At 46.3% G+C, this 21,753-nt stretch overlaps 1 protein-coding gene across 1 annotated transcript in view; it reads left to right on the forward strand.

The window, feature by feature from the left end:
- The first annotated feature begins 7,677 nt into the window (after nt 1–7,677).
- ACAA1 (acetyl-CoA acyltransferase 1) overlaps nt 7,678–21,753 on the forward strand; it is a 31,279-nt gene continuing 17,203 nt past the window's right edge. The window contains exons 1-3 of the mRNA XM_048837478.2: nt 7,678–7,907; nt 17,574–17,667; nt 18,018–18,075. Of these exons, the coding sequence (XP_048693435.2) occupies nt 7,725–7,907; nt 17,574–17,667; nt 18,018–18,075 (335 nt within the window). The 5' untranslated portion in view covers nt 7,678–7,724. The remainder of the gene's footprint in view (nt 7,908–17,573; nt 17,668–18,017; nt 18,076–21,753) is intronic.

Consider the following 21,753-nt stretch of genomic DNA (forward strand, 5'->3'; position numbering starts at 1 on the left):
TGGTATTGTGAAACCAATTTTCCTGTTTTATTGGTTGGGGGGTGGGAATAAGAGAAGTATGTTCATTATGAGGTGAAATGTTTCATCTTAAAGTGCAGCATTATAGTATGCCCACACACACACACGTGCGCTATTAATAGAGATGCATGCTCTGTCATATATAGTATTTTATCTATTCTGTTCCAGCCATTTTGTGCTACTCAGGAATCTGGCCCTAACTGGTTGGATGAGAATTGCCCTAGTGCAGAGGAGCTTAACCGCTAGAAACCAGTGTAACCAGGCCCTATGGCAATTGACACCCTTCCCTCCCATGCGCGCACACAAACACCGAGGTTGGCCTAGGGATGGTGTCAGGAGCAAGACACGGCACACTTGCGCTCAGCCAATGCTCAACAAGTATACAGAGCTGTAGCGAGCCAGCGTAAGTTAAAGCAGCCCCTAGCTGACTGACCAGTCTCTCCATCTCGTGTGGAGATTCCTGCGCAGGAGACAATCTGAGGCTGAGTCCTCAACTGAATGGAAGGGCAGACTCTCAAGAGTGGCTGTGGCCCCAATCCTGTACCTGGATTATGTAGGCAAGTAACACACTCATGTGAGTGGCCACGTTGACGTCAATTGGACTGCTCACGTCCGTCTTTTAGGACTGAGGCCTAAATCACCCTTAGGTTGCTGCAGCCTTCAGAGTATAAGGGAAATGCTACCACAGCGAACAGAGATTATATTTCAGATGGGAGTGGGGGAGGGGGAAACTGTGTTTGGGGTTTTTTGACCAGAAAACGTTCAGTTCTGTTTCCAATGCCAGGCGTGCAGTTAACTGGCCATTATGGTGTCTGTTTGCAGGCACAAATCTTTTGTGCCAGGAAGCATAAAGCAACCCAACCACTAATAGAATCATGATTATTCTGAAACTTGAAAAATACTCATATGATCGGGGAATGCAAGTGCATAGGATAAGTATTTATAAGGGGGCTCTCCCTGACATCCAGTTTGCCCTCACTGCTAGTGACTGAGTTCTAACATTCCCCTGCACAACTCTCCATTCCTTTTCCAGGTGGCATGAAAGATGCGTTCAAACTGGGCTTCAGAAGCAGCAGGGTTGTGGTGATAGTTTTTGCTACCTGAGTTCGCTCCTTGGCACTAAGAAGATGAGCAGAGCCATGCCTTCTGTGTCTAACTCTAATCTATTGCCCACAGCCCCAACCATGTGGCAGCTGCTATGGGAGAGCTGCTAGCAGCCCAGAGCACAGTTGAGTTGATTATACAGCCAGCTCCATGTGTAAAATGCTTTTGTTCTTCAGCATGGAGTTGCCTTGTGACTGTTACTGGACTGGAAGATGGTGTGATGTGTTCTTTGACTGCTAGTCCCTATTGTTGTTCACAGTGGGATGCACATGTGCCCAAGACTGGAACCTCTTCAATAGCCATGAGTGCTCATATGAACAGTCTAGTTGAAGTCAACACCTGCATCCTCCATCTCCTCATGCTCTGAACCAAGGGCATAAGCTGTGGTACACACCAACTGCCTGGCCTGTTCCTTTCTACCGCTCATGGTCTGGGACAGAACCCTTCAGTGTACGTAGCCTCTCTACCATTCTGCTCAGACTTCAGTTCTGAATAATTTGTAATAGTTTTATCTTAGTTTGAGAATTGGGGGTCATCCCCCCACATTGCTCCTGAACTGTTTGGGGGCACCTCCCCAGATTCCAGTCTTCCCAAGATTCCAGGTTTCACTGGTCCTGAACACCTGCCATGTTCTGGATGCTCTGACATTATCAGGGAGCTATTCACCGGTTCCTGTTTCAGTCCTGCTGCCACAAGACAGACTGTACCCTCAGACAACTCCTGTGCCTTGGACAAACAGGAGGTGGCACTGATGGTTTCCCTGTTGTTCCAGACATGAAACATCAGCCAGTACAGGGCTTCCAGATCCTCCTGGAGGCCTCTATGTCCCCGTGAACTGTGCTATTGGGGGATCAATTATACACACACACAGCCCAGGGCCTGTGTCTGTACCCTTATGATCTCACCCACTGCCCATACTGAGACTCCTGAGAGCCATATTTTTGGGCCCCAGACTAGAAGGGACTTTGGGCACTGTTTTCAGCAGAGATAATCTTCTAGACAGGAATCTCAGTTGTCTCCCATGCCACCACCCCAGGCGTATTTTATTGAGCAGGAACAACTGGTCTCACCAGATCATAGAATCATAGAATATCAGGGTTGGAAGGGACCTCAGAGGGTCATCTAGTCCAACCCCCTGCTCAAAGCAGGACCAATCCCCAATTTTTGCCGCAGATCCCGAAATGGCCCCCTCAAGGATTGAACTCGCAATGCTCAAATCACTGAGCTATCCCTCCCCCCTGACAGCTCTTTCTTCACCTCCAGATGAGGTGGTGGCACCTTCTCCCTCTCCACCAGACAATTAGAGACCATACCAGAACCTCCTGAGGAGGATAACAGAAACCCTCCAGATCCCATTGGAAGAGATTCAGGATACCACCCTTAAACTTCTGGATATTATCCACTCTAGGGCTCCTTCTAAAGTGGTGCTCTCCATCAATGAGGATGTATTGTAGCCCGTTAACAGTATTGGCACACATCAACCACCTGTGCCCTGACTCTGAAAAGGGCAGAGGAAAAGGTAGTTTGTTCCCTCCAACAGGGTGGAATATTTTGTTTTCCCATCCTAACCTGAATTCTCTAGTCATCCAGGAGATCATGGAGCGAAACAGGCTGCACCAACCCAGAACCACTCTCTGCAATAAGGATGCCAAGAGACTAGAGCTCTTCAGCAAAAAGAGGTTTTCATTAGCCAGCCTACTGCAAATTACCAGGTACTAATGTCAATGTATGATTTTATTAATTACAGCAAACTGTTGGAGTTCGCCAATAAACTACACAGGAATGTAGGACCTTAGACCTGGATAAAGGGAAATGGGTTGCCAGATCGTCCGTTCAGGCATCACTTGATGCAGCAGGTTTCCTGTCCCGTGGTGACCTCAGTACTTATGAGTGGGGCCTCTTGGTTGCAGTCATCAAGATTTCCCAAGGAGGTCCAGGCAACAGCAGAAATCTCCCCTTTAAGGATAATGTAGCCCAGAGTAATGGGTCTGGGGAAAAGGGGAGCCAAGCTTGTTGCCGGACTGATAACAGATGGGGAAGACAGCAGTGGGCTCACCTCGCCAATAGAAGGGGCAGAGGAGTGTTGAGCCTTGTGAGTGGGCAAACCGTGTGGGATGGACAGTTGACGAAGCCAATCGGAGGCAAGATGAGAAGAGGATAACCCTGCCTGAGGAAGTGCAGGCGATCTCCTGACTATCTCCCCCATCGGAGGGAGTGCAAGCAATCCTCGTAGACTCATAGACTCTGAGGCCAGAAGGGACCATCATGATCATCTAGTCTGATCTCCTGCACACTGCAGGCCACAGCTCCTCGCCCACTCACTCCTGTAATAGACCCCTAGCCTCTGGCTGAGTTACTGAAGTCCTCAAATCATGATTTAAAGACTTCAGATTACAGAGAATCCACCATTTACACTAGCTAAAACCTGCAAGTAAGCCTGGCCCCATGCTGCAGAAGAAGGCAGGAAGACCCCAGTGTCTCTGCCAATCTGACCTGGGGAAAAATTGCTTCCTGATCCCACATATGGCCACCAGTTGGACCAGGAGCATGTCAGCAAGACCCAAGAGCTGGACACCTACAAAAAAATCCTGTGTAGTAACTCAGAGCTTCCCCATCTAGTGTCCCATCACCGGCCGTTAGGGATATTTGCTACTAGCAGTCTCTGATCAGCTACATGCCATTGTAGCCAGTTTCATCATACCATCCCCTTCATAAATTTATCGAGCTCAGTCTTGAAGCCAATTAGGTTTTTTGCTCCTACTTCTCCCCTTGGAAGGCTGTTCCAGAATTTCACTGTAACAATGATTGCCCAGGTTGTAATCTGGGCTGCTGAACAGCTGTGTCCCCTCATACTCCAGTCTGCAATGCCTTTTATCAGGGGTGCCAGTTCAGATTTTGGTAGGGTGGGGTTATTTTAGCTGTGATTCCAGGGGTTACTTAGGTACCTGAAAACTCTAGTTTTTCTGGCCAATAACTTAAAGCAATTAGCTGACAGGACAGGAGCCCTATATCTAATTCTTATATACAAGAAATTTAAATAAATATTAGACCGTCTCAGCTCTAATATTAACACGCTCTGACATCTTGTGGCAAGTCACTCAAGGAATACTGGTTAGGTTTAAAATGTTAATTTATATTCTTACGTTGTTACTAACTCTGTGGAGAGAGAGAGACCCTGTTAGGACACTTGGGTTCTATCTCCGCTCTGGAAGGGGAGGGGAGTCTAGTGGGTTACAGTGGGGGAAGAAGATACATCTGGATTTTATATATAAGAACATCAGAATGGCCATACGGGGTAAGACCAATGGTCCATCTAGCCCAGTATCCTGTCTTCCAACAGTGGCCAGTACCAAGTGCTCCAGAGGGAATGAACAGAATAGGCAATCAAGTGATGCGTCCCCTATTGCCCACTCCCAGCTTCTGGCAAACAGAGATTAGGGACACGCAGAACATAGTGTTGCATCCCTGCCCATCCTGGCTAATAGCCATCGATGGACCTATCCTCCATGAACTTATCTAGCTCTTTTTTTAACCTTGTTATAGTTTTGGCCTTCACAACATCCCCTGGCAAAGAGTGCCACAGGTTGACTGTGAAAAAATACTTTCTTTTGTTTGTTTTAAATCTGCTGCCTATTAATTTAATTGCGTGACCCCTAGTTTTTGTGTTATGTGAAGGAGTAACTAACATTTCCTTATTCAATTTTTCCTGCCATTCATGATTTTATAGACCACTATCATATCCCTCCTTAGTCATCTCTTTTCCAAGATGAAAAGTCAGTCTTTTTAATCTCTCCTCATACAGAAGCTGTTCCATACCCTTAATCATTTTTGTTGCCCTTCTCTGTACCGTTTCCAAATCCAGTATATCTTTTTTGAGATCAATATGTGGGCATACCATGGATTTATATAGAGGCAGTATGATATTTTCTGTCTTATTATCCATCCCTTTCCTAATGATTCCCAACATTCTATTATCTTTTTTGACTGATGCTGCCCATTGAGTGGATGTTTTCAGAGGACTATCCACAGAGACTCCAAGTTCGCTTTTGTGAGTGGTAACAGCTAATTTAGACCCCATCATTTTAGAGAGAGAGAGAGTTAGGATTATGTTCATTATCCCTTTCTTAATGATTCCCAATACTCTGTTAGCTTTTTTGATTGCCACTGCACATTGAGAAGTTGTTTTCAGAGAACTATCCATAATAACCCCAAGATCTCTTTTGTGACGGTTAACAGCTAATTTAGACCCCATCATTTTGTATGTATAGTTGGGATTATATTTTGCCATGTGCACTACGTTGCATTTATCAACATTATTTTCATCTGCCATTTTGTTGTCCAGTCAACCAGTTTTGTGAGATCCCGTTGTAACTCTTTGCAGTCAGGTTTGGACTTACCTGTCTTGAGTAATTTTATATCATCTGCAATTTTGCCACCCCACCATTTACCCCTTTTTCCAGATCATTTATGAATAAACTGAACAGCACTTGTCCCAGTACAGACCCCTGGGAGACACCACTATTTACCTCTCTCCATTCTGAAAACTGACCATTTAGTCCTACCCTTTGTTTCCTATCTTTTAACCAGAGTGCCTGGCAGTGCTTTCAGTATCATCTAATGACCCTTAATTTAATTTAATGACAAGCCTTTTGTTATCTTAATCACCTTGCCTCAGTTTATAAACAAACTCCTTGCCCTCAGGGCGGAAGCTTGGAGCAGCACATAGGTTTCAGAGTAACAGCCGTGTTAGTCTGTATTCGCAAAAAGAAAAGGAGTACTTGTGGCACCTTAGAGACTAACCAATTTATTTGAGCATAAGCTTTTGTGAGCTACAGCTCACTTCATCGGATGCATACTGTGGAAACTGCAGAAGACATTATATACACAGAGGTGAGAAAATCTGGATTTGTGCTGGAAATGGCCCAACTTGATTATCACTTTAGATAAGCTATTACCAGCTGGAGAGTGGGGTGGGAGGAGGTATTGTTTCGTGGTCTCTGTGTATATGTCTTCTGCAGTTTCTACAGTATGCATCCGATGAAGTGAGCTGTAGCTCACGAAAGCTTATGCTCAAATAAATTGGTTAGTCTCTAAGGTGCCACAAGTACTCCTTTTCTTTTTACAGAATTCATAACATATCATACTCAAGCTGTGTTGGAGTTAAGAGCTCCATCTGGGGCTAGGGCATGAGCTGTAAGCAGACCTCGGGTACAAAATTGGGGGGAGGGAGAAGTCCCCTGTTCCCCCTAAATGGCACCCCTGCCTTTTACACTGCTTTGCTATGAGAGCAACCACTCCTGGTCCTGCTCACACGCTGGGCGACACCAGCAACTTTCCAGTCTCAGGCCTTCTCCCAGAAATGTGCCTCTTGTACTGAACAGTGCCTTCAGTCAAGGAATATCACAACTGAACCATCAGAGAATAACAGAGAAAATAATAATAAATAGTATTAATAAGAATAATAATACCTTCTTAGTGGGCACCACCTATGGGGCAGTAGCAATAATGGTTCATTTGTGACATTGCTTGGCTGGAGGCACCGTTCAATTCTTCTCCAGCAAAAAGTCCTTACCAGACTCAAGGTCCAAGATACTTATTACTATTCTTTGTGATCCAACAGAGTGTTTCCTTGAGGTGCAGGATGAGATTTCTTCTGAGCAACAGTGTTACAAGGAAATATCTAGGGAGGAGTGTGGACATATATACAATCCGGTTATTTTCTCTGTTTGTGAAAAATCCTTATAGGATTTAATAGAAAATGAAAATATTTATATTTTTATAACTATCATATAGACTTCAAATAAGAATTGAGGCCCCCCCCCCCCGACACTATTATAGGATGTTCGTTCAAACAAAACAAACTCACTCAAAAAAACCACAACCAAACTAAAATAAAAAAGTGTAGAGGCCGGCTCTTATTCTCTGTTTAAATTCTACAGGTGTTTAGAGTCATTTCTACAGAACCCTTTCAAATTTCCATAGGACTGTACTTGTCTCATTCCTGTTAAATTCTATCAGACATTTCCATAACGGGACAATAGATGCTTTTCCTTGACAGCCTGCTCTAGCAAACCTGGGCGCTGTGACATTCGTGTGGAAGGATGGGTTTGACAGTAGTGGGGTTGTGTCTGACTCTAGGTCAAGCTGGGAGGAAGAAGGAATAGGTCCAAAATTGACCTAGGAGGGGCCCCTATCTAAGTGGGCTTAGGTTATGCCTCCACACTAGGCAGTAGCTACACTGTCTCATGCACAAGGCCGGCAGGACAGTGTCAGCAGTAGGTCAGGGTCCATTGCGAGGGTAACTGAATCGGTTGGACACAGCACTCAACTGGGAGGATGGAAGACTACAGGCCCCAGCAGGCAAAGCGCCAAAAGTCTGTCCACTCGCGGTGGCGCGTTGCATCCTGGGGCCTGTAGTCTCCCAGGCGCCCAGCCCTTCAAAGTAGGGAATTGTCACCGGGCGCCATGTTATGTAAATCAGGGGGCGGCCCCTCACTCGCTCGCCCTTGGCCCCGCCCGCAGGGCCGGCGTGGGGCGGGCCGGCTCTGTCCCAGAGTCCCGCGCGGCCGCAGGCTCCGGGAGGCCGCTGGCCGGGGCGCGCGATGCAGCGGGTGACGGTGGTGCTGGGGCACCTGGCGGCTAGGCCTGCCGGGGGGCCGGCGCTGCGGGCGGCTCAGTGCGGGGGGGTAGCGACGGCGCCCGGCCACGACGGGGAGCAGGACGACGTGGTGGTGGTGCACGGGCGGCGGACCCCCATCGCCAAAGCCAAGCGGGGCGGCTTCAAGGTAACCCCGGTTGGGGGAATCCCAAGGGGGCCCCGGGGGTGCGGGCTGGGGGGCCAGCCCCTAGAGCCGCAGTGGTTGGCTGGGGCGGGGGAGCCCTGAGGGGAGGAGGGGTTTTGGGGTAGGGGGCTGGGGGGAGGCCTGAGGGGGTGGAATTTGGGATTGGGGGGTTGGGAAATTCAGGGGAGTAGGGGTTGGGGCCGGAGCCCCCACGGTAAAGGGTTTTCCCTCTCTGCTCTTACCATGTGTGACCTCATCTCCCCTGCTTTAAAGGGGGCTCTGCACTTCTTTCTCTGCACCTCTGTGTCCCCTTCCCCTGTGTTCTCGGGCTCTCCCCTCTCTGCACCAGGGTGGCTATATGAGGGCAAATCCCCAGTGTGGACCTGCTGCACGGATATTAGAAGCGTGCAAGTGACTTTATTGGTGCGAGTCGCTTTCTGCACTAGTGCAGTGTCTGAGGGCATAGACGCTGCTGCAGTGCAGCTGCGCCACTGAAGCGTGCCTGGTGAAGACACTCTATGCCGACGGGAGAGCTCTCCTGTCAGCATAATAAAACATCCTCTGCAAATGGCAGAAGCTATGTCAGCGGGAGAATGGGCAGTGGTAAGAGCCACCTAGGGAGCCCAGGCTGCTTTGGGGAACCCTGGACCCTCCACCTGCCCTGGGCAGGGGCTAGGGTGCCTGAGAGCGGCCCCCAGACCATGTCCCCGCCTCCAAGGGCACACCGCTGCCCATGGGCCCTGGTGACAAGCTGCACCTGCTGCCAACTGTGCTTTGTGCCTGTCAAAGTCAGATTCAGGACTCGCATAATTTGTCAGACCACTCTGTTTATTGGCAAAGCACTTTGCCAATGCACCCAGATATGTGAGCCCCTCTCTGAGGCTCAAGCTAACTTATTTATACAGATAAACCAAAGCCAATTTAACATAAGAGACAAAAGGAAGCAGAAACTGACAAATATACATACATATCTTATTTGCATACTAACGTTTACCAATCTCCTAGCTCAGTAGGAGCTCTAAGTTAATTAGTTTGAGGACCCATTGTCTCACACTCCTTAATGTTTCTCTTCCTGACAACTATATTTCAACAAACCCTTCAAGTAGCATTTCTTTAATGAATTATAATTTCAATATAATTCATTCTACTTTCACATGCCGAAGGCAGCTGTCACGTGCAGCAGTGCGCCTCCTGTTGCCTCTGGCCTTCCCAAATTGCAAGCCTCGGACAACGCCCCCCCTCCATTCCCCAAACTATGCCCATGCCACTGCTGCTCCATGCCAGCCTGAGGCTACTATGCTGATGTTAAAAAATGGGCGGGCATGACCCTCCACCTTTTGAAAGCGTTGGGGCCCTGGCTTCCCTGGTTCTGGGCTTGCAGGATGTGGGGGGCCCAAATGTTCTTTTTGCCCAGACCCCCAATAAATCTTAATTCACCTCTGATTCATAACTCTGAGAGACACAAGTTATGCCAACATAAACTGTAGTGTAGACACAGTCTAAGGCATGGAACCAGTGGATCTAAACTGATAAATCCCCAATGTGTTGTGCACAAACTTCTGCCCTGAAGCCCCGGCCTGGCTATCCCTGTCTGCAGGAGGTCTCTTGCCTACTGTAGATTTGTGACCTGAAAAGCTGCTCTGTTTCCTCTTAAACAGTGTATGGAAAGAAGATTGATGTAGTCATTAAATAAAACTAGTTGGCCAGGTTGCAAAGGCCTTGCACTCAACTTGCGGCTGTTTGCCTGAATAATGCGAAGAAGAGCTCTGTGTAAGCTGGGAAGCTTGTCTTTCTCACCAACAGACATTGGTGTAATAAAAGACATTGTCTCATCCACCTTGTCTCTCTAACATCCTAGGACTGACACGGCTACAACAACACTGCTTACATTAGTAATGTGATAACATTTGAACACTGCATCTGATCAATTCCAAAATTTTAGAGAATATTCTGGGCATCAGTGGTCAAAACCCTACTGATTTTGAGGAAAACTGGGGAACTGAAAAGGGGGGAAATTGAAGACACACGAAGCCTCTGCCTGCTCTTTTGCAGAGGGTCTCAAGACTGTGTTATCTATAGATAGGGCTTCTTATTTTAAGCTTTAACTGATAAACACCCTGTAGTGAGGCGGAATAGCCTCCCTCCAGACTTGAGAGCGAAGGACCACTACGCTCCCCCTGGTGGGCAAAGCCGAATCTGCCCCGCCACTCTTCCTGGAAGTACCAGAGCGGGACAGGAAGTATAAAGGGAGGACTCTGCATCTCAGTTGAGCAGAAGTCAAGGAAGGAGATGGATGCCTCCACTCTGCTGTGGCACCCTGGAACGGAACATGCACTCTGCAGCACCTGCCCTCGGAGAAGACTGACCCGGAAGAGGAGTTGCCGGGACTGCTGTCCACTGCGTACCCAGAGGAGCCCGAGGACCTGTGGACTACAGAGGTACCAAACTCTGGGGAGATAGGAAGTAGCCCAGGGATAGCCGACTACTGTCTGGCTATGTTGCTGGCTGACTCTAGGTCAGTGTGTTGCTGCTGGATCCCCGCTGACCCAGTGGCGGACCACTCCGCCATTGTTAGGGCCCTGGGCTGGAACGCCATGGAGTCGGGCGGGCCCGCATTCCCCTGCCACCCTAACCTTGGGCCAGGAGGCCTGTGTAAGTCTACTGTCTGCCAAGCTAGGATTGTAAGCTTGGCTGGCTCTCCCCCCAATGGAAGCCCCTAGACTGTCGGGACGCTCACCCCTGCCAGAGCCTGGACTGTGGGCTAGTCTACACTGGCAACATTAAAGTGCTGCTGCAGCAGTGCTTTAACGTAGCTTGTGTAGTCGTGGCAAAGCACTGGGAGAGAGCTCTCCCGGTGTTCTAAAAAAACCACCTCCACAAGGGGCGTAGCTCCCAGCGCTGGCAGCATGGCTCCCAGTGCTGGTGCACTGTCTATACCGGCACTTTACAGCACGGAAACTTGCTGCACTCAGGGAATGAAATGAGCGCTTATCCAATAAACACTGGAAAAACAACAGAAATGGCTACTTGTTTCTAAGGGCTTGTCTATGTGGAGCAGTAATGTGCACTATGGGACGGGGGCGGTGATTTCTAAAGCTCGCTAATGTGTTGCAGATGAATTAATCCTTGTAGACCCTCTTGGTGGGCACTAAAGGTTCCCTAGTGCACTTTAATGTACTACTGTTTGAAACGGTACCATATTAAAGCACCCCAGGGAACATTACAAAGACTAGTCATTACAGTATATGCTATTGTAATGGTACATACAAAAAGCCCTGAAAACCCCTGCGTTTTGGACATTTACATAAAACACAAATGCTGCTCTCCCCTCCTACCCTCTGACAAATATAATTTATAAACCCTCAAAACCAGAAGTCCTATCTATAGAGTAAATAACTGGTTGATCGCACCCATTATGCCTTTTAGCCTAACAGTTACCCTATCTCATTTCTGTTCATCTTCCCAAAGGAGTTTAATAGATTGACATTCAGAATGTCAGTCTCCTAGACAAATAATAATGTGGGTTGGGGGGAAAGGAATGATGGTACATGTATTGCTCCTGGTATGGGGGAGTAGGATGGGGGGACTGTGATATGAGGGAAGGGGGACCCACAGAACCTCTGGCAGGGGGGAAGGTGGAAATGGGGGGGGACATACACCCAATGGCATAGGAGGAATGGGGAGGTGCATACACAGTGGCATGGGGAGAAGGGGAGGCCCTGGTATAGGAGGAATGGGGGCACACAGAATCTCTGGCAGGAGAGAGAATGGGTGGAGTAGGGAGTTCCTGAAAGAGAGAGGGATGGGGGAGTGGCACACAGGGAACTTGGGGGAAGGGGAGGGATGCAAGAAGCCCCAGGTGTGGTGCAAGTAAGGCTATGAAGTGTGAGACCTCATAGCTAAATGAGGATTTTAACTGTATGTTGCGATTTGGAAATTGAGAGGAATTGAAGCAGTAGACAGAGGTTAATAGGAATTAATCTCTATACTGAACTGGATATTAAATAAAAAGAATTATAATGGAATGGCAGCTTGGTTATAAAAGACTACTATTGTAAGCATTCTAAAATATACATGGTGACTCAGATTGTCTTGAAATTTGCTGTGCCTCGCAATTTGGGGATAGGTTAGAGGTCCAAAGTTGGGTCATATGAGCTAGATATTCCCAAGATAAAGCCCCTTAATTCATGAGTTTACAAAATCGTTTAGTTCTTATGTTTTTGTGCACATCCAAGGCTCAGACTAAGGTTCTGAGCCTCTCCAAACTGATATTGTTCTGGATTAATCTCAGATAGTGCATGGCATGTTTTTTCACACCCCTGACAGACAAAAATTTTACCGACAAAAGTGCTTTTGTAGACAAAGCCTAAGTTTGTGGAACTCCAGCTCAGCTTGAACCAAACTGATGCTTCAAAGGAACTGAAGCGTATGTGTGCAAAGATAGAGCTCCTGTTGCAAGCCGGCAGGTTTGCTGGCAGCCAGTTGTCACAGTAATTGAGTTGCTCAACATGAACATGCTGTTGCCGTTGGCACTGCCACTGAGCTACACCTATGTATTGAGTTGGAGCGCTATTCTTGGCCTCTTTCAGAGAATGTGTCGTGTGCATGTTCCTGGCTCTGCCTGCATTCTGCAGGAGCTACTTTTGGAAGCTTTATCCTGAGACCAAAATTTCTGGTTTAACAGTGATATTAAAAGTGTTCTAAAATCCACGTACAGATTCTGATTTTCAAGGAAATTAATGCTAATTAGAGGGAAGATGGAAGACTCTAGTAAGCAGTTAGGGTAATGTAATCCTGCCTCATTCTCCTCAACCTTATCTATCCACATTGAGGATGCCCCAACATGCTAGTAATACACATACTAGTGCAATGGATTAGGGAGTACTGAATTGGGTGTGATGGGTTGGACCCCCGCCCATCCGGGATGCCACGTGATGTACTGGAGTTTCTCTGAGCCCTCCTGCTCCACCAGCCTGGATTCCCTCTCCCTGTTTTGCTTAATTAGGCTCTCTGGCCTCTTGCAGCGCACACACACAGAGGTAGAACCACACCCATCTGCAGACACAGACTGAAGTCAGCTCTGTGTGAGTGGACTTATCCAGCATTCATGTGCACACCCCTCAGTGTGAAGAGAGATATGCACATCTTCTTGCCCCTTCAGTTAGAAATTTTACAAACTGGGTTTAATAATAAACAAAACAAATTTATTAACTATAAAAGGCAGATTTTAAGTAGTTAAAGGAAGAGCAAAAAGAACAAAGCAGGTTACTAAGCAAATAAAACAAAACACGCAAACGAAGCTTGATTCACTAAAGAAATTAGCTACAAATAGTAATTTCTCACCATAAATATTGTCACAGGCAGATTACAGAGAGTTTTGAAAGTCGGCAATAATTCCAAAAGTTCCATCACCAGCATCCAGCAAGAAGTCCACAGCCTGGGGTCAAAGTCACACAGGTTCTGCGATGGGTTCTCATGGCGGACACGCCTTCGTCCTCTGTTGTTCAACTGCTGAATCCATAGGGTTGTCTCAAACTCCCCTATTTATAACCATTCATACCCAGCTCTGACTGGCTTAGTCATGTATGCCACCAGACTGCAGACAGTCCCTGTGACAACAAAACCCCTGTGCACTGTTACTGACATGTACAGAACTCAGTACTGAAATGATGGGTACTTGATCCCTCAAAGTACATCTGCGCTTCTTATATCAACTCTTCCAGTCTGCTCCAACTGATCCCTCTACAATTCAGTACAGCTACACTAAACACAGCTGGAGTGCATGCAAATAAATACTACAAGAATACAAGACACACAATGGCACATTTTCTTAGTTGTCCTGTACATCTACATATTATGGCACTACCCTTACTGAACCATTCCCAGTGGCTATTACCAGCTTAATGGGATAGGTCAAGATTGCGTTGTGGGGTGGCGTTTTTCTTAACTCTGCATTTCCTGGTTGTCAGACTTTTGAGTGTAGTTGAATTCGAGGTTCTGGAAGGGCACAAGGCACCACCAGGCAGGGCTGAATCACCCAATACGCAGACTAAACATGTGCCTAGGGCACCAGCAGGGCAGGGGCACCAAAACAATGAGAGTGGTTTTTTTTTTAAATTTGATATTTGATATTTCAAAAAAAGCATCGAAGTAGTCATCATGGGGAAAAATCAGAACCTTGTTAGACTTTCTTACATGCCACTACACACTCTTCTCCCATTTTTCTGTTCTCTTTTTATTACTTATCCCCACCTACCATGTGCTGCGCGCACTCTCAATCTTGTTGGCCGCGGTGCTGCTGGTTGTTGTCCGGTGGCAGTACCTTTTTTCTCAACAGTCCAGTTACTTGATACCTTTTTCTCTGCCCCGACACTCCAATGGGCAGTTCTTAAACCATATTTGGGCAATGATTGTGTGTTGAAATCTCTTTCTAATACTCGCTGGGAGGCACATGCAGTGGCAACAAGTACAATTCTGGAGTCCTACTCAAAGATTGTGGATGCATTAGAAAGTATAGCTGAAGACCAATCACAAAAGGGAGAAATTATACGAGAGGCAGAAAACATTGCAAGCAAGATGCAAGAACTAGAGTTTGTATTCATGTTGACCATGTGGAATGAAATTTTACAACACTTTCACCACACAAATCAAGCTCTCCAAGAAAGAGAATTGGATTTGAAAACGTGTGCAGACCTCTGTCAGTCATTAGCAGACCACTTACACACTTTGAGGAATGACTTCGAAAGATTTGAAGACATATCAAAAGATCTCTTGCCTGGTACTACCTACAAAGAAGCCCAGTCCCGCAAGCGAATCGGGGAAAAAACAAGCAAATGATAGCTGTGCAACAGAAACAGCATTGAATCTTAGAGACAAATTTCACGTATCTACTTACTACACTATAATTGATACACTTGAAGCTCATATGAAGAGGAGAGGTGAAGTGTACAAAGAAGTATCAAGTAGATTTTCTTTTCTAAACAGTATGGACTTATCTGACCAACAATATTCGCAAGTTTTCCAAAAGCTAGTTGACTCATACCCTGTTGGCTTGAACATGAATCTCTGTGGAGAATTGCGGCAGTTCCACTGTGATATGCGCGCAAAGTTTAATGAAACAGGAAAAATGAAATTCAGTCACATTGATCTTCATGACACAATACTGAAAGACGGAATACAGTGTGTATTTCCAAATGCAGAGATTGCACTATGTATTTGTCTAACATTGATGATTACTAACTGCTCTGCAGAACGCTCTTTCTCAGCTGAAAAGAATAAAAAACTCTCAGAGAACAACAATGTGTCAGCAGACATGTTTTCGTCGAGTCAGCTTCAATGAACTTATCCAGAATTTTGCAATCAGAAAATCTAGAAAGAAGCTATTTTAATTTCAGCATACATGTAAATTGTGTCATTTCGAAAAATAAAATTTTATTTTACGGTATGGTATTGTTTTTATTTTGAATTACATATGGGGGGCACCATAATCTTTTCAGTGCTTAGGGCCTCTAAAGGTCTTAATCCAGCCCTGCCACCAGGCAACCTTATTTCTGCATTAGTGAAGCTTTTGGACTAAGGTTTAAACAACAAAGGCTCTTTCTGGGTCGATTTAGTATAGCATCAATCCTGTGAAGCACCAAGCTCCTTCAACTCAAGTATATCAGCTTGTGGGATCTGGCCATATATCTTCCCAGTGACCTCTTTCTTTTGCCAAAGTAAACCCAGGAACCATAGAATCTAGTCTGAAATGCTGGGCTGTTGTGCACTGTTATGGCTAACAAACTGGAGCTGCTTTTGAATTGGAAAGATTTACAACAGCACTATTTCTTGTACTTACCAAAGCAGAATGGAAGGCAGCGTGTTGTCACAGGGCTTGAAAAATCCACAATGTAACATGGACAATATACAAATGTTGCACTAAATTGCAGAACATGTGGTTAGTTACTGGTATATTGGCTGGTAGGATTAGTAGATCTGCAAATTTTTCAAGCCCTGTACTAACATAAATCAGTTGGCCATTAAAATAGTATGGGGGCAAGTCAGTGGGAGGGCATTGTTTCTAATTTCCCCTTAAAGCAACATTCACTCTCTTAAATGCTCTTCATAGCATGTTTTATTGGACTGAGTTCTGTTGGTGAGAGATCCAAGCTTACACAGAGTTCTTCGGGAATCAGGTCTGGGAAAGGTACTCGGAATGTCACAGATGAATACAAGGTGGAAGAGATTGTTTAGCATAAGTAGTTAACATGTATTTCAAGGGACCATTCAAGGTGAAGTGGCCTGTTAACAGCCCTCTAGTCATAGGGAGGAAAGAAATGGGTGTTGGGGGGGGGGGGGGAACAAAGGCAGCTGGGCGGGGTTGTTAGTGAGTTATAGATTGGATTTATGGCTTATTACCACAATGTCTATATTCAGTCCATGGTTTTTGGTGTCTAGCAAAGTTATTAATTTAATCTCGCAGGCTGTCTTTTGAAAGTGTTGTGCAGATTTCCTTTGAGGATGAGAACTGAAAGGTCAGATATAGAGTGATTGCTTTGTGAAAAGTGTTCAGCCACAGGGGATGTGGTGTTTTTCTCTTATCATTTTCCTGTGAGTTCATCTGAGAGCATAGTGAGTGTCTGGTTTTACCCACATAGTTGTTGTTGGGGCTTTTATTGCATGGGATGAGATACACAACATGTGATAGGCATGTGTATGACCCATAGATCTTGAAAGGTGTTTTGTGGGGGGTGTTGATCATTGTAGCAGTGGAGATATGTCTGCATGTTTTGCATCTGTTGTTCTGGAAGGATCTGGTGCCACTTTGAGTTGGTGTATCCTAGTCCATGGGGAGCTTGCTTCTGATGATGAGCTTTGGAGAGGTTTGGTGGGTGGTTTGAAGGCCAGAAGATGGGGTTTAGGAAAGATTTCTTGGAAGATGGAGTCGCCATTGAGAACGGGTTGTAGTTGCTTGATGATGCCCTCTATGGTTTCCAGTGTGGGGTGGTAGGTGAAAATTAGGGGTGTGTAGTTGGAGAGGGTTTTAATTCTGTACTGAACAGGTTCTCTGTGGATATTTGGGTGCCCGTTCCATGATGCAATCTACTTCTCTGGTAATGTCCTTGTTTGGTGAAGGTGGTTTTGAGTGTGTTACGGTGTATATCACAGACTTTCTCCTCAGAACATATTTTGTGGTAACTGAGTGCCTGGCTGTAGATAACAGATTTCCTGGTGCGTTTGGAGCGGTTACTGGATTTATTAAGTTAGGTGTAAAAAGAAAAGGAGTACTTGTGGCACCTTAGAGACTAACCAGTTTATTTGAGCATAAGCTTTCGTGAGCAACAGCTCACTTCATCGGATGCGATCATCTATGGCTTTTTTGTATATAGTTGTCTGTCAGGTTCCAGTGCTGAAGCTGATTGTGGTGTTCAGGAAGTTGATGCTAGTCTGGGAATGTTCCGGAGAGAGTTTAATGGATGGGTGATGGCTGCTGAAGTACATGCCTCAATACAGAAATAACCCACACTTTGGCTGCACACCTCTTTGCTTGAAAGTTTCTCTTTCTCTCACTAACAGAAGTTCATCCAATAAAAGATATTACCTCACTCACCATGCCTCCCTAATATCCTGGGACCCACACAGCTACAACAACACTGCATACTTCACAGGATGTGCCGTTTTTCCTTTCAGGATACTACTCCTGATGAGCTGCTATCTGCTGTTATGACAGCTGTCCTTACAGATGTCAGTCTGAGTCCTGAGAAAGTGGGAGATATCTGTGTTGGTAAGTGAGCCCTCTTCATTCTGAACTTAAACTTCCAGTCTTGGGCCTCTCTCTGAAAACAAGAGTGCCCTTTGTGGCCAATGGATGCCATCTAGGCAGAGCTCTGAAATCAGCAGGGTGTTAACACTACACTAGAATAGTATTAGCTTAATCTCCAGTGTGTCCTCTGCTGGTGGGCTGTTTCCTCTTCTGTCAGGGGTATGGGCTCTGATTTAAGAGTTCTTCTAAAACGCTGACTGTCGTGATCTTAATATTAAGATCTTAATACGCTCAAGCGTCTACAGAGTGTTAAATAGCCAGGGTAAAGAAAATGCAGCTAATCAATTGGAATTACATGTCTTTGCATGCAGGGAATGTGCTGCAACCTGGAGCTGGGGCTTTCACTGCAAGAATTTCCCAATTTCTAAGGTAAATTTTTTTTCTCCTTGAGTGAGACTCCTTTCATTGTGTTCTCTGGCACTGAGTTCTCCTGGATACTGAGAGAAAAGTGGAGATGTGACTCTTGAACTCTTCCAAAGCCAATGTCCCCTAATCTTTAAACTAGAAGTTAAACCTTGACTCACAGTTCAAAGTCCCTGCTTATTTTATATTGTCTCACACATTTCAGACTGGGAGGAACAAGCTCTATTGCATAATATATTGTTAGCTTTTAATATATTCTCTTACATGTAGTTACCAATTTCTAGCAAAACTAGCAAAAATGAGGTAGAAAAATAATTTTGGAAGTCAGGAAGGAAATTGGTAATGGTATGAACAGCTTTTCACCCATAGAGGTAAAGTCAGGTTGGGTTGGTAGTAACTAAGTCACTACTGCACAAATGATTAGTGGCTCTTGTGAAATGATTTGTTGGCTCTGCCCAATACCTCGTGAATCATTGTCTCAGTTTCTTGCACCAGCACAACTGGCAATGATAACAGAGAGGTTAAGGACTGAATTCTCTTCTCACTGCTAGTTGGGTTCACTGGATGCCAGGGCTGTGACATGGGTGCTGTGTGACTAAACGCTTTCTCCAGGGACTTACTGTACCTGCTGCTGTTTGTACCACAATACAGATCACTGAGTAGTCTAAAGGTCTTTTCTACACTACACAGTCAGGTTTCGTCGACAAAACAGTGGAGGTGTACACGCTGCAGTGTGCCTTCCACCGATTTAACTCTCCTGCTACACCAACGTAATTAAACCATCTCAATGAGTGGCATAGAGCTTTCAGTGACCAAGTGAGAGCGACACACTGTAAGTGTAGACACTGATCTCCAGGAGGTATCCCACAATGCCCATCGTGACCACTCTGGTCAGTAATTTGAACTCCACTGCCGTGCAGCCAGTAACACAGGCATGCGCCCCTCCCCCTTTAAAGCCCCAGGAATTTTTGAAATTCTACTTTCTGTTTGCTTGGTGTGGACATTTCACATAACATATTTCCAGCTGGCCATGCTGACTTTTCACAGCAAACACGCTCCAATCTGGAGTACACTGGAGTTGTTGGGTCTATGAGGAGAGGAGGCTGTGCAGTCGCAGCTCCGATGCAGCCCTAGGAACGTTGACATCTACGAGCAGATTGCTCATGGCATGGAGGAGAAGGGGTACGAAGGGGACATGCAGCAGTGCCATGCTAAGATCAAGGAGCTGAGGCAGGCATACCAGAAGGCAAGGGAGGCCATCGGTTGCTTTGGTGTGGCACCAAAAGCATGCCACTTCTACAAGGAGCTGCACGCCATCCTCGGCAGTGACCTCACCTCCCCCACCCAGAGCCTGTGGATGCTTCAGGGGGACTGGAGGCAGCAGCCAGCGGAGTCCACCCCGAGGGTGAAGTGGTGGACGAGGAGGTAGAGTTGGAGGAGGATGTGGGAGAGGCAACAGGGGCATCCGGTGGTGTGGCAAGCCAGGACCTCTTTTTGACTCTGGAGCGGTCTAGCCAGTCCCAGTGCTTTGGCCTCCCTGAAGCAGAGCACTGGTAAGTACTCGTTTTGATACTACACGGTTACATGAGGTAGAGATGTCCTTAATTTTGTTATACGCTGCATGTGGGAGAAGGGATAGAAACTAACAACACTAGCTACTGTTTTCATCTGCTTCTCATTCCCCTATGCAGCTATACAATGTGGGCCCTGCAAAAAAAAGTTTAATGCACACCGGGATCACCTGGGAATCCTCCATAGAGATCTCTAGGAAACTTTCCTGAAGTTACTCTGCAATCCTCTGCCAAATGTTCCTTGGCAGAGCTGTTTTGTTTCTTCCCTCCATTGTAGGAAACTTTGCCATGACAGTCAGCAATTACTTCTGCAGGAACCAAAGCAGCACACTGGCAAGCAGCATGCGGACTCAGTCTGAAGTCACACACGTGCAGGAGATGCACCCTTGCATCCTTGATTACCCTCAGTAGTGAGAGATCCACTTCAATCACCCACATCTGTGGAAAACGGTGCCAGTATTCAGAATAGTGTCCTAGTGTTCCTAGGCACTTGTACTGATCCCCTTCTGAAACCACCCAGACCCTTTGTATCATCCTGCACACCCTAGGCCAAACTCATCATATTTAGTGTTCTGGCCATGCTGTGTGCTTGCCAAGGGAAAGTGAGAAAGACATGTATGTAACTTTTATGATTCAAGATTGCGAGTGCACACACAATACTGACTCTGTGTATTGTTTCTTTTGTTTCTGCAGAGGTGCCCTTTAGGACCAGCTCCTACACACCAGTGTAGCGCCTCCATCAAACAAGCAGGCAAATGAGGAGTAAGGAGGACATGTTTCGAGAAGTGGTGCAATTGTCAGAGAGAGACAATAAATGAGAAACTAGAAATAGATACCCAGGAGAGGATAATAGAGGGTCAAAGGAGCAGACGGTAAAGCTCACAGAGAAGCAAACAGATGCTCAGGTCCTGACTGTGCTGCAGTTGAAACATATTCATGCTAGAGTTCCCTGGCAGCCCATACAGAACTGCGTTCCATGCCCTCCAAAAACTCTCTTCCCCCCTCCCCCGCATTCCTCTCATGGCCCTGGCACTTACCCCCTAGGGACATGTTCCATAATGACAGCTGGACTTACACACAGCTGTGGAATCTCATTTCAGAGAGTGCTGCTCAGTGTCATGTTTCCTGTAAGAAATGTAAATCTGTGTATTGCTGTCTTGTAAAACTGAGTTTTTATTAAACAGTGGTTCTTTATTTGTGTCCTACACGCAGTGGTTGCAGCAGAAATTCATACCCAGTGGCAACTGGCACATTTGCAGACTACAGTTGACATTGAGGTAGCAATCATTACAAGGGTCGTTCAAGGTGGCAAGTAAACAATGACTGGCTGAATGCTTTACAGAAAGATACATTACTGGAGCTCTCTATCAAAATGCAGCTTCAAAGCCTCCCTGATTTGAATAGCCTCCCTGTTGAGTCCCTCTAATAGCCATGGTGTCTGGCTGCTCAAAATGAACTGCCAGGTGATCCAACTCAACGCTCCACTTGTGGGGAAACTTTCTCCTTTGGCTTCACAAATATTATGTGGAGCAGAGCAGGCTGCTATGACCATGGGAATATTTTCCTCATTGAGGTCTAAATAGCCAAAAGGACAGTGCTGCGACCCTTTCATCTGCCAAACACACATTCTGCCATCATTCTGCACCTGCTGAGCCTGTTGTTGAAGCAAACCTTGCTGCTGGGAAGATTTCCGGTGTAAGGCTTCATGAGCCACGGGAGTCAGGGGTAGGCTCGGTCTCCCAGGATCACAATGGGCATTTAAACATCCCCTATTGGAATCTTCTGGTCTGGAAAGAAAGTCCCTGCATGCAGCTTTCTGTATAGACCAGTGTTCCTGAAGATGTGTGCGTCATGCACCTTCCCTGACCACCCTACATTGATGTCAGTGAAATGCCCATGGTGATCCACAAGTGCCTGCAATACCATAGAGAAGTAACCCTTTCTGTTGATGTACTCCCTCGCAAGATGGTCTGGGGCCAAAATTGGGATATGCATGCCATCTATTGCCCCACCTCAGCCATCCACCATTTCCTGCACGTTGCTCAGAGTTACAGTCCTTTATAGCAGAAGGTGATTAATGGTCCTGCATACTTGTATCACTGCAACCCCCACA

The sequence above is a fragment of the Caretta caretta genome, chromosome 2 (assembly GCF_965140235.1).
Source record: "Caretta caretta isolate rCarCar2 chromosome 2, rCarCar1.hap1, whole genome shotgun sequence".
Lineage (NCBI taxonomy): Eukaryota > Metazoa > Chordata > Testudines > Cheloniidae > Caretta > Caretta caretta.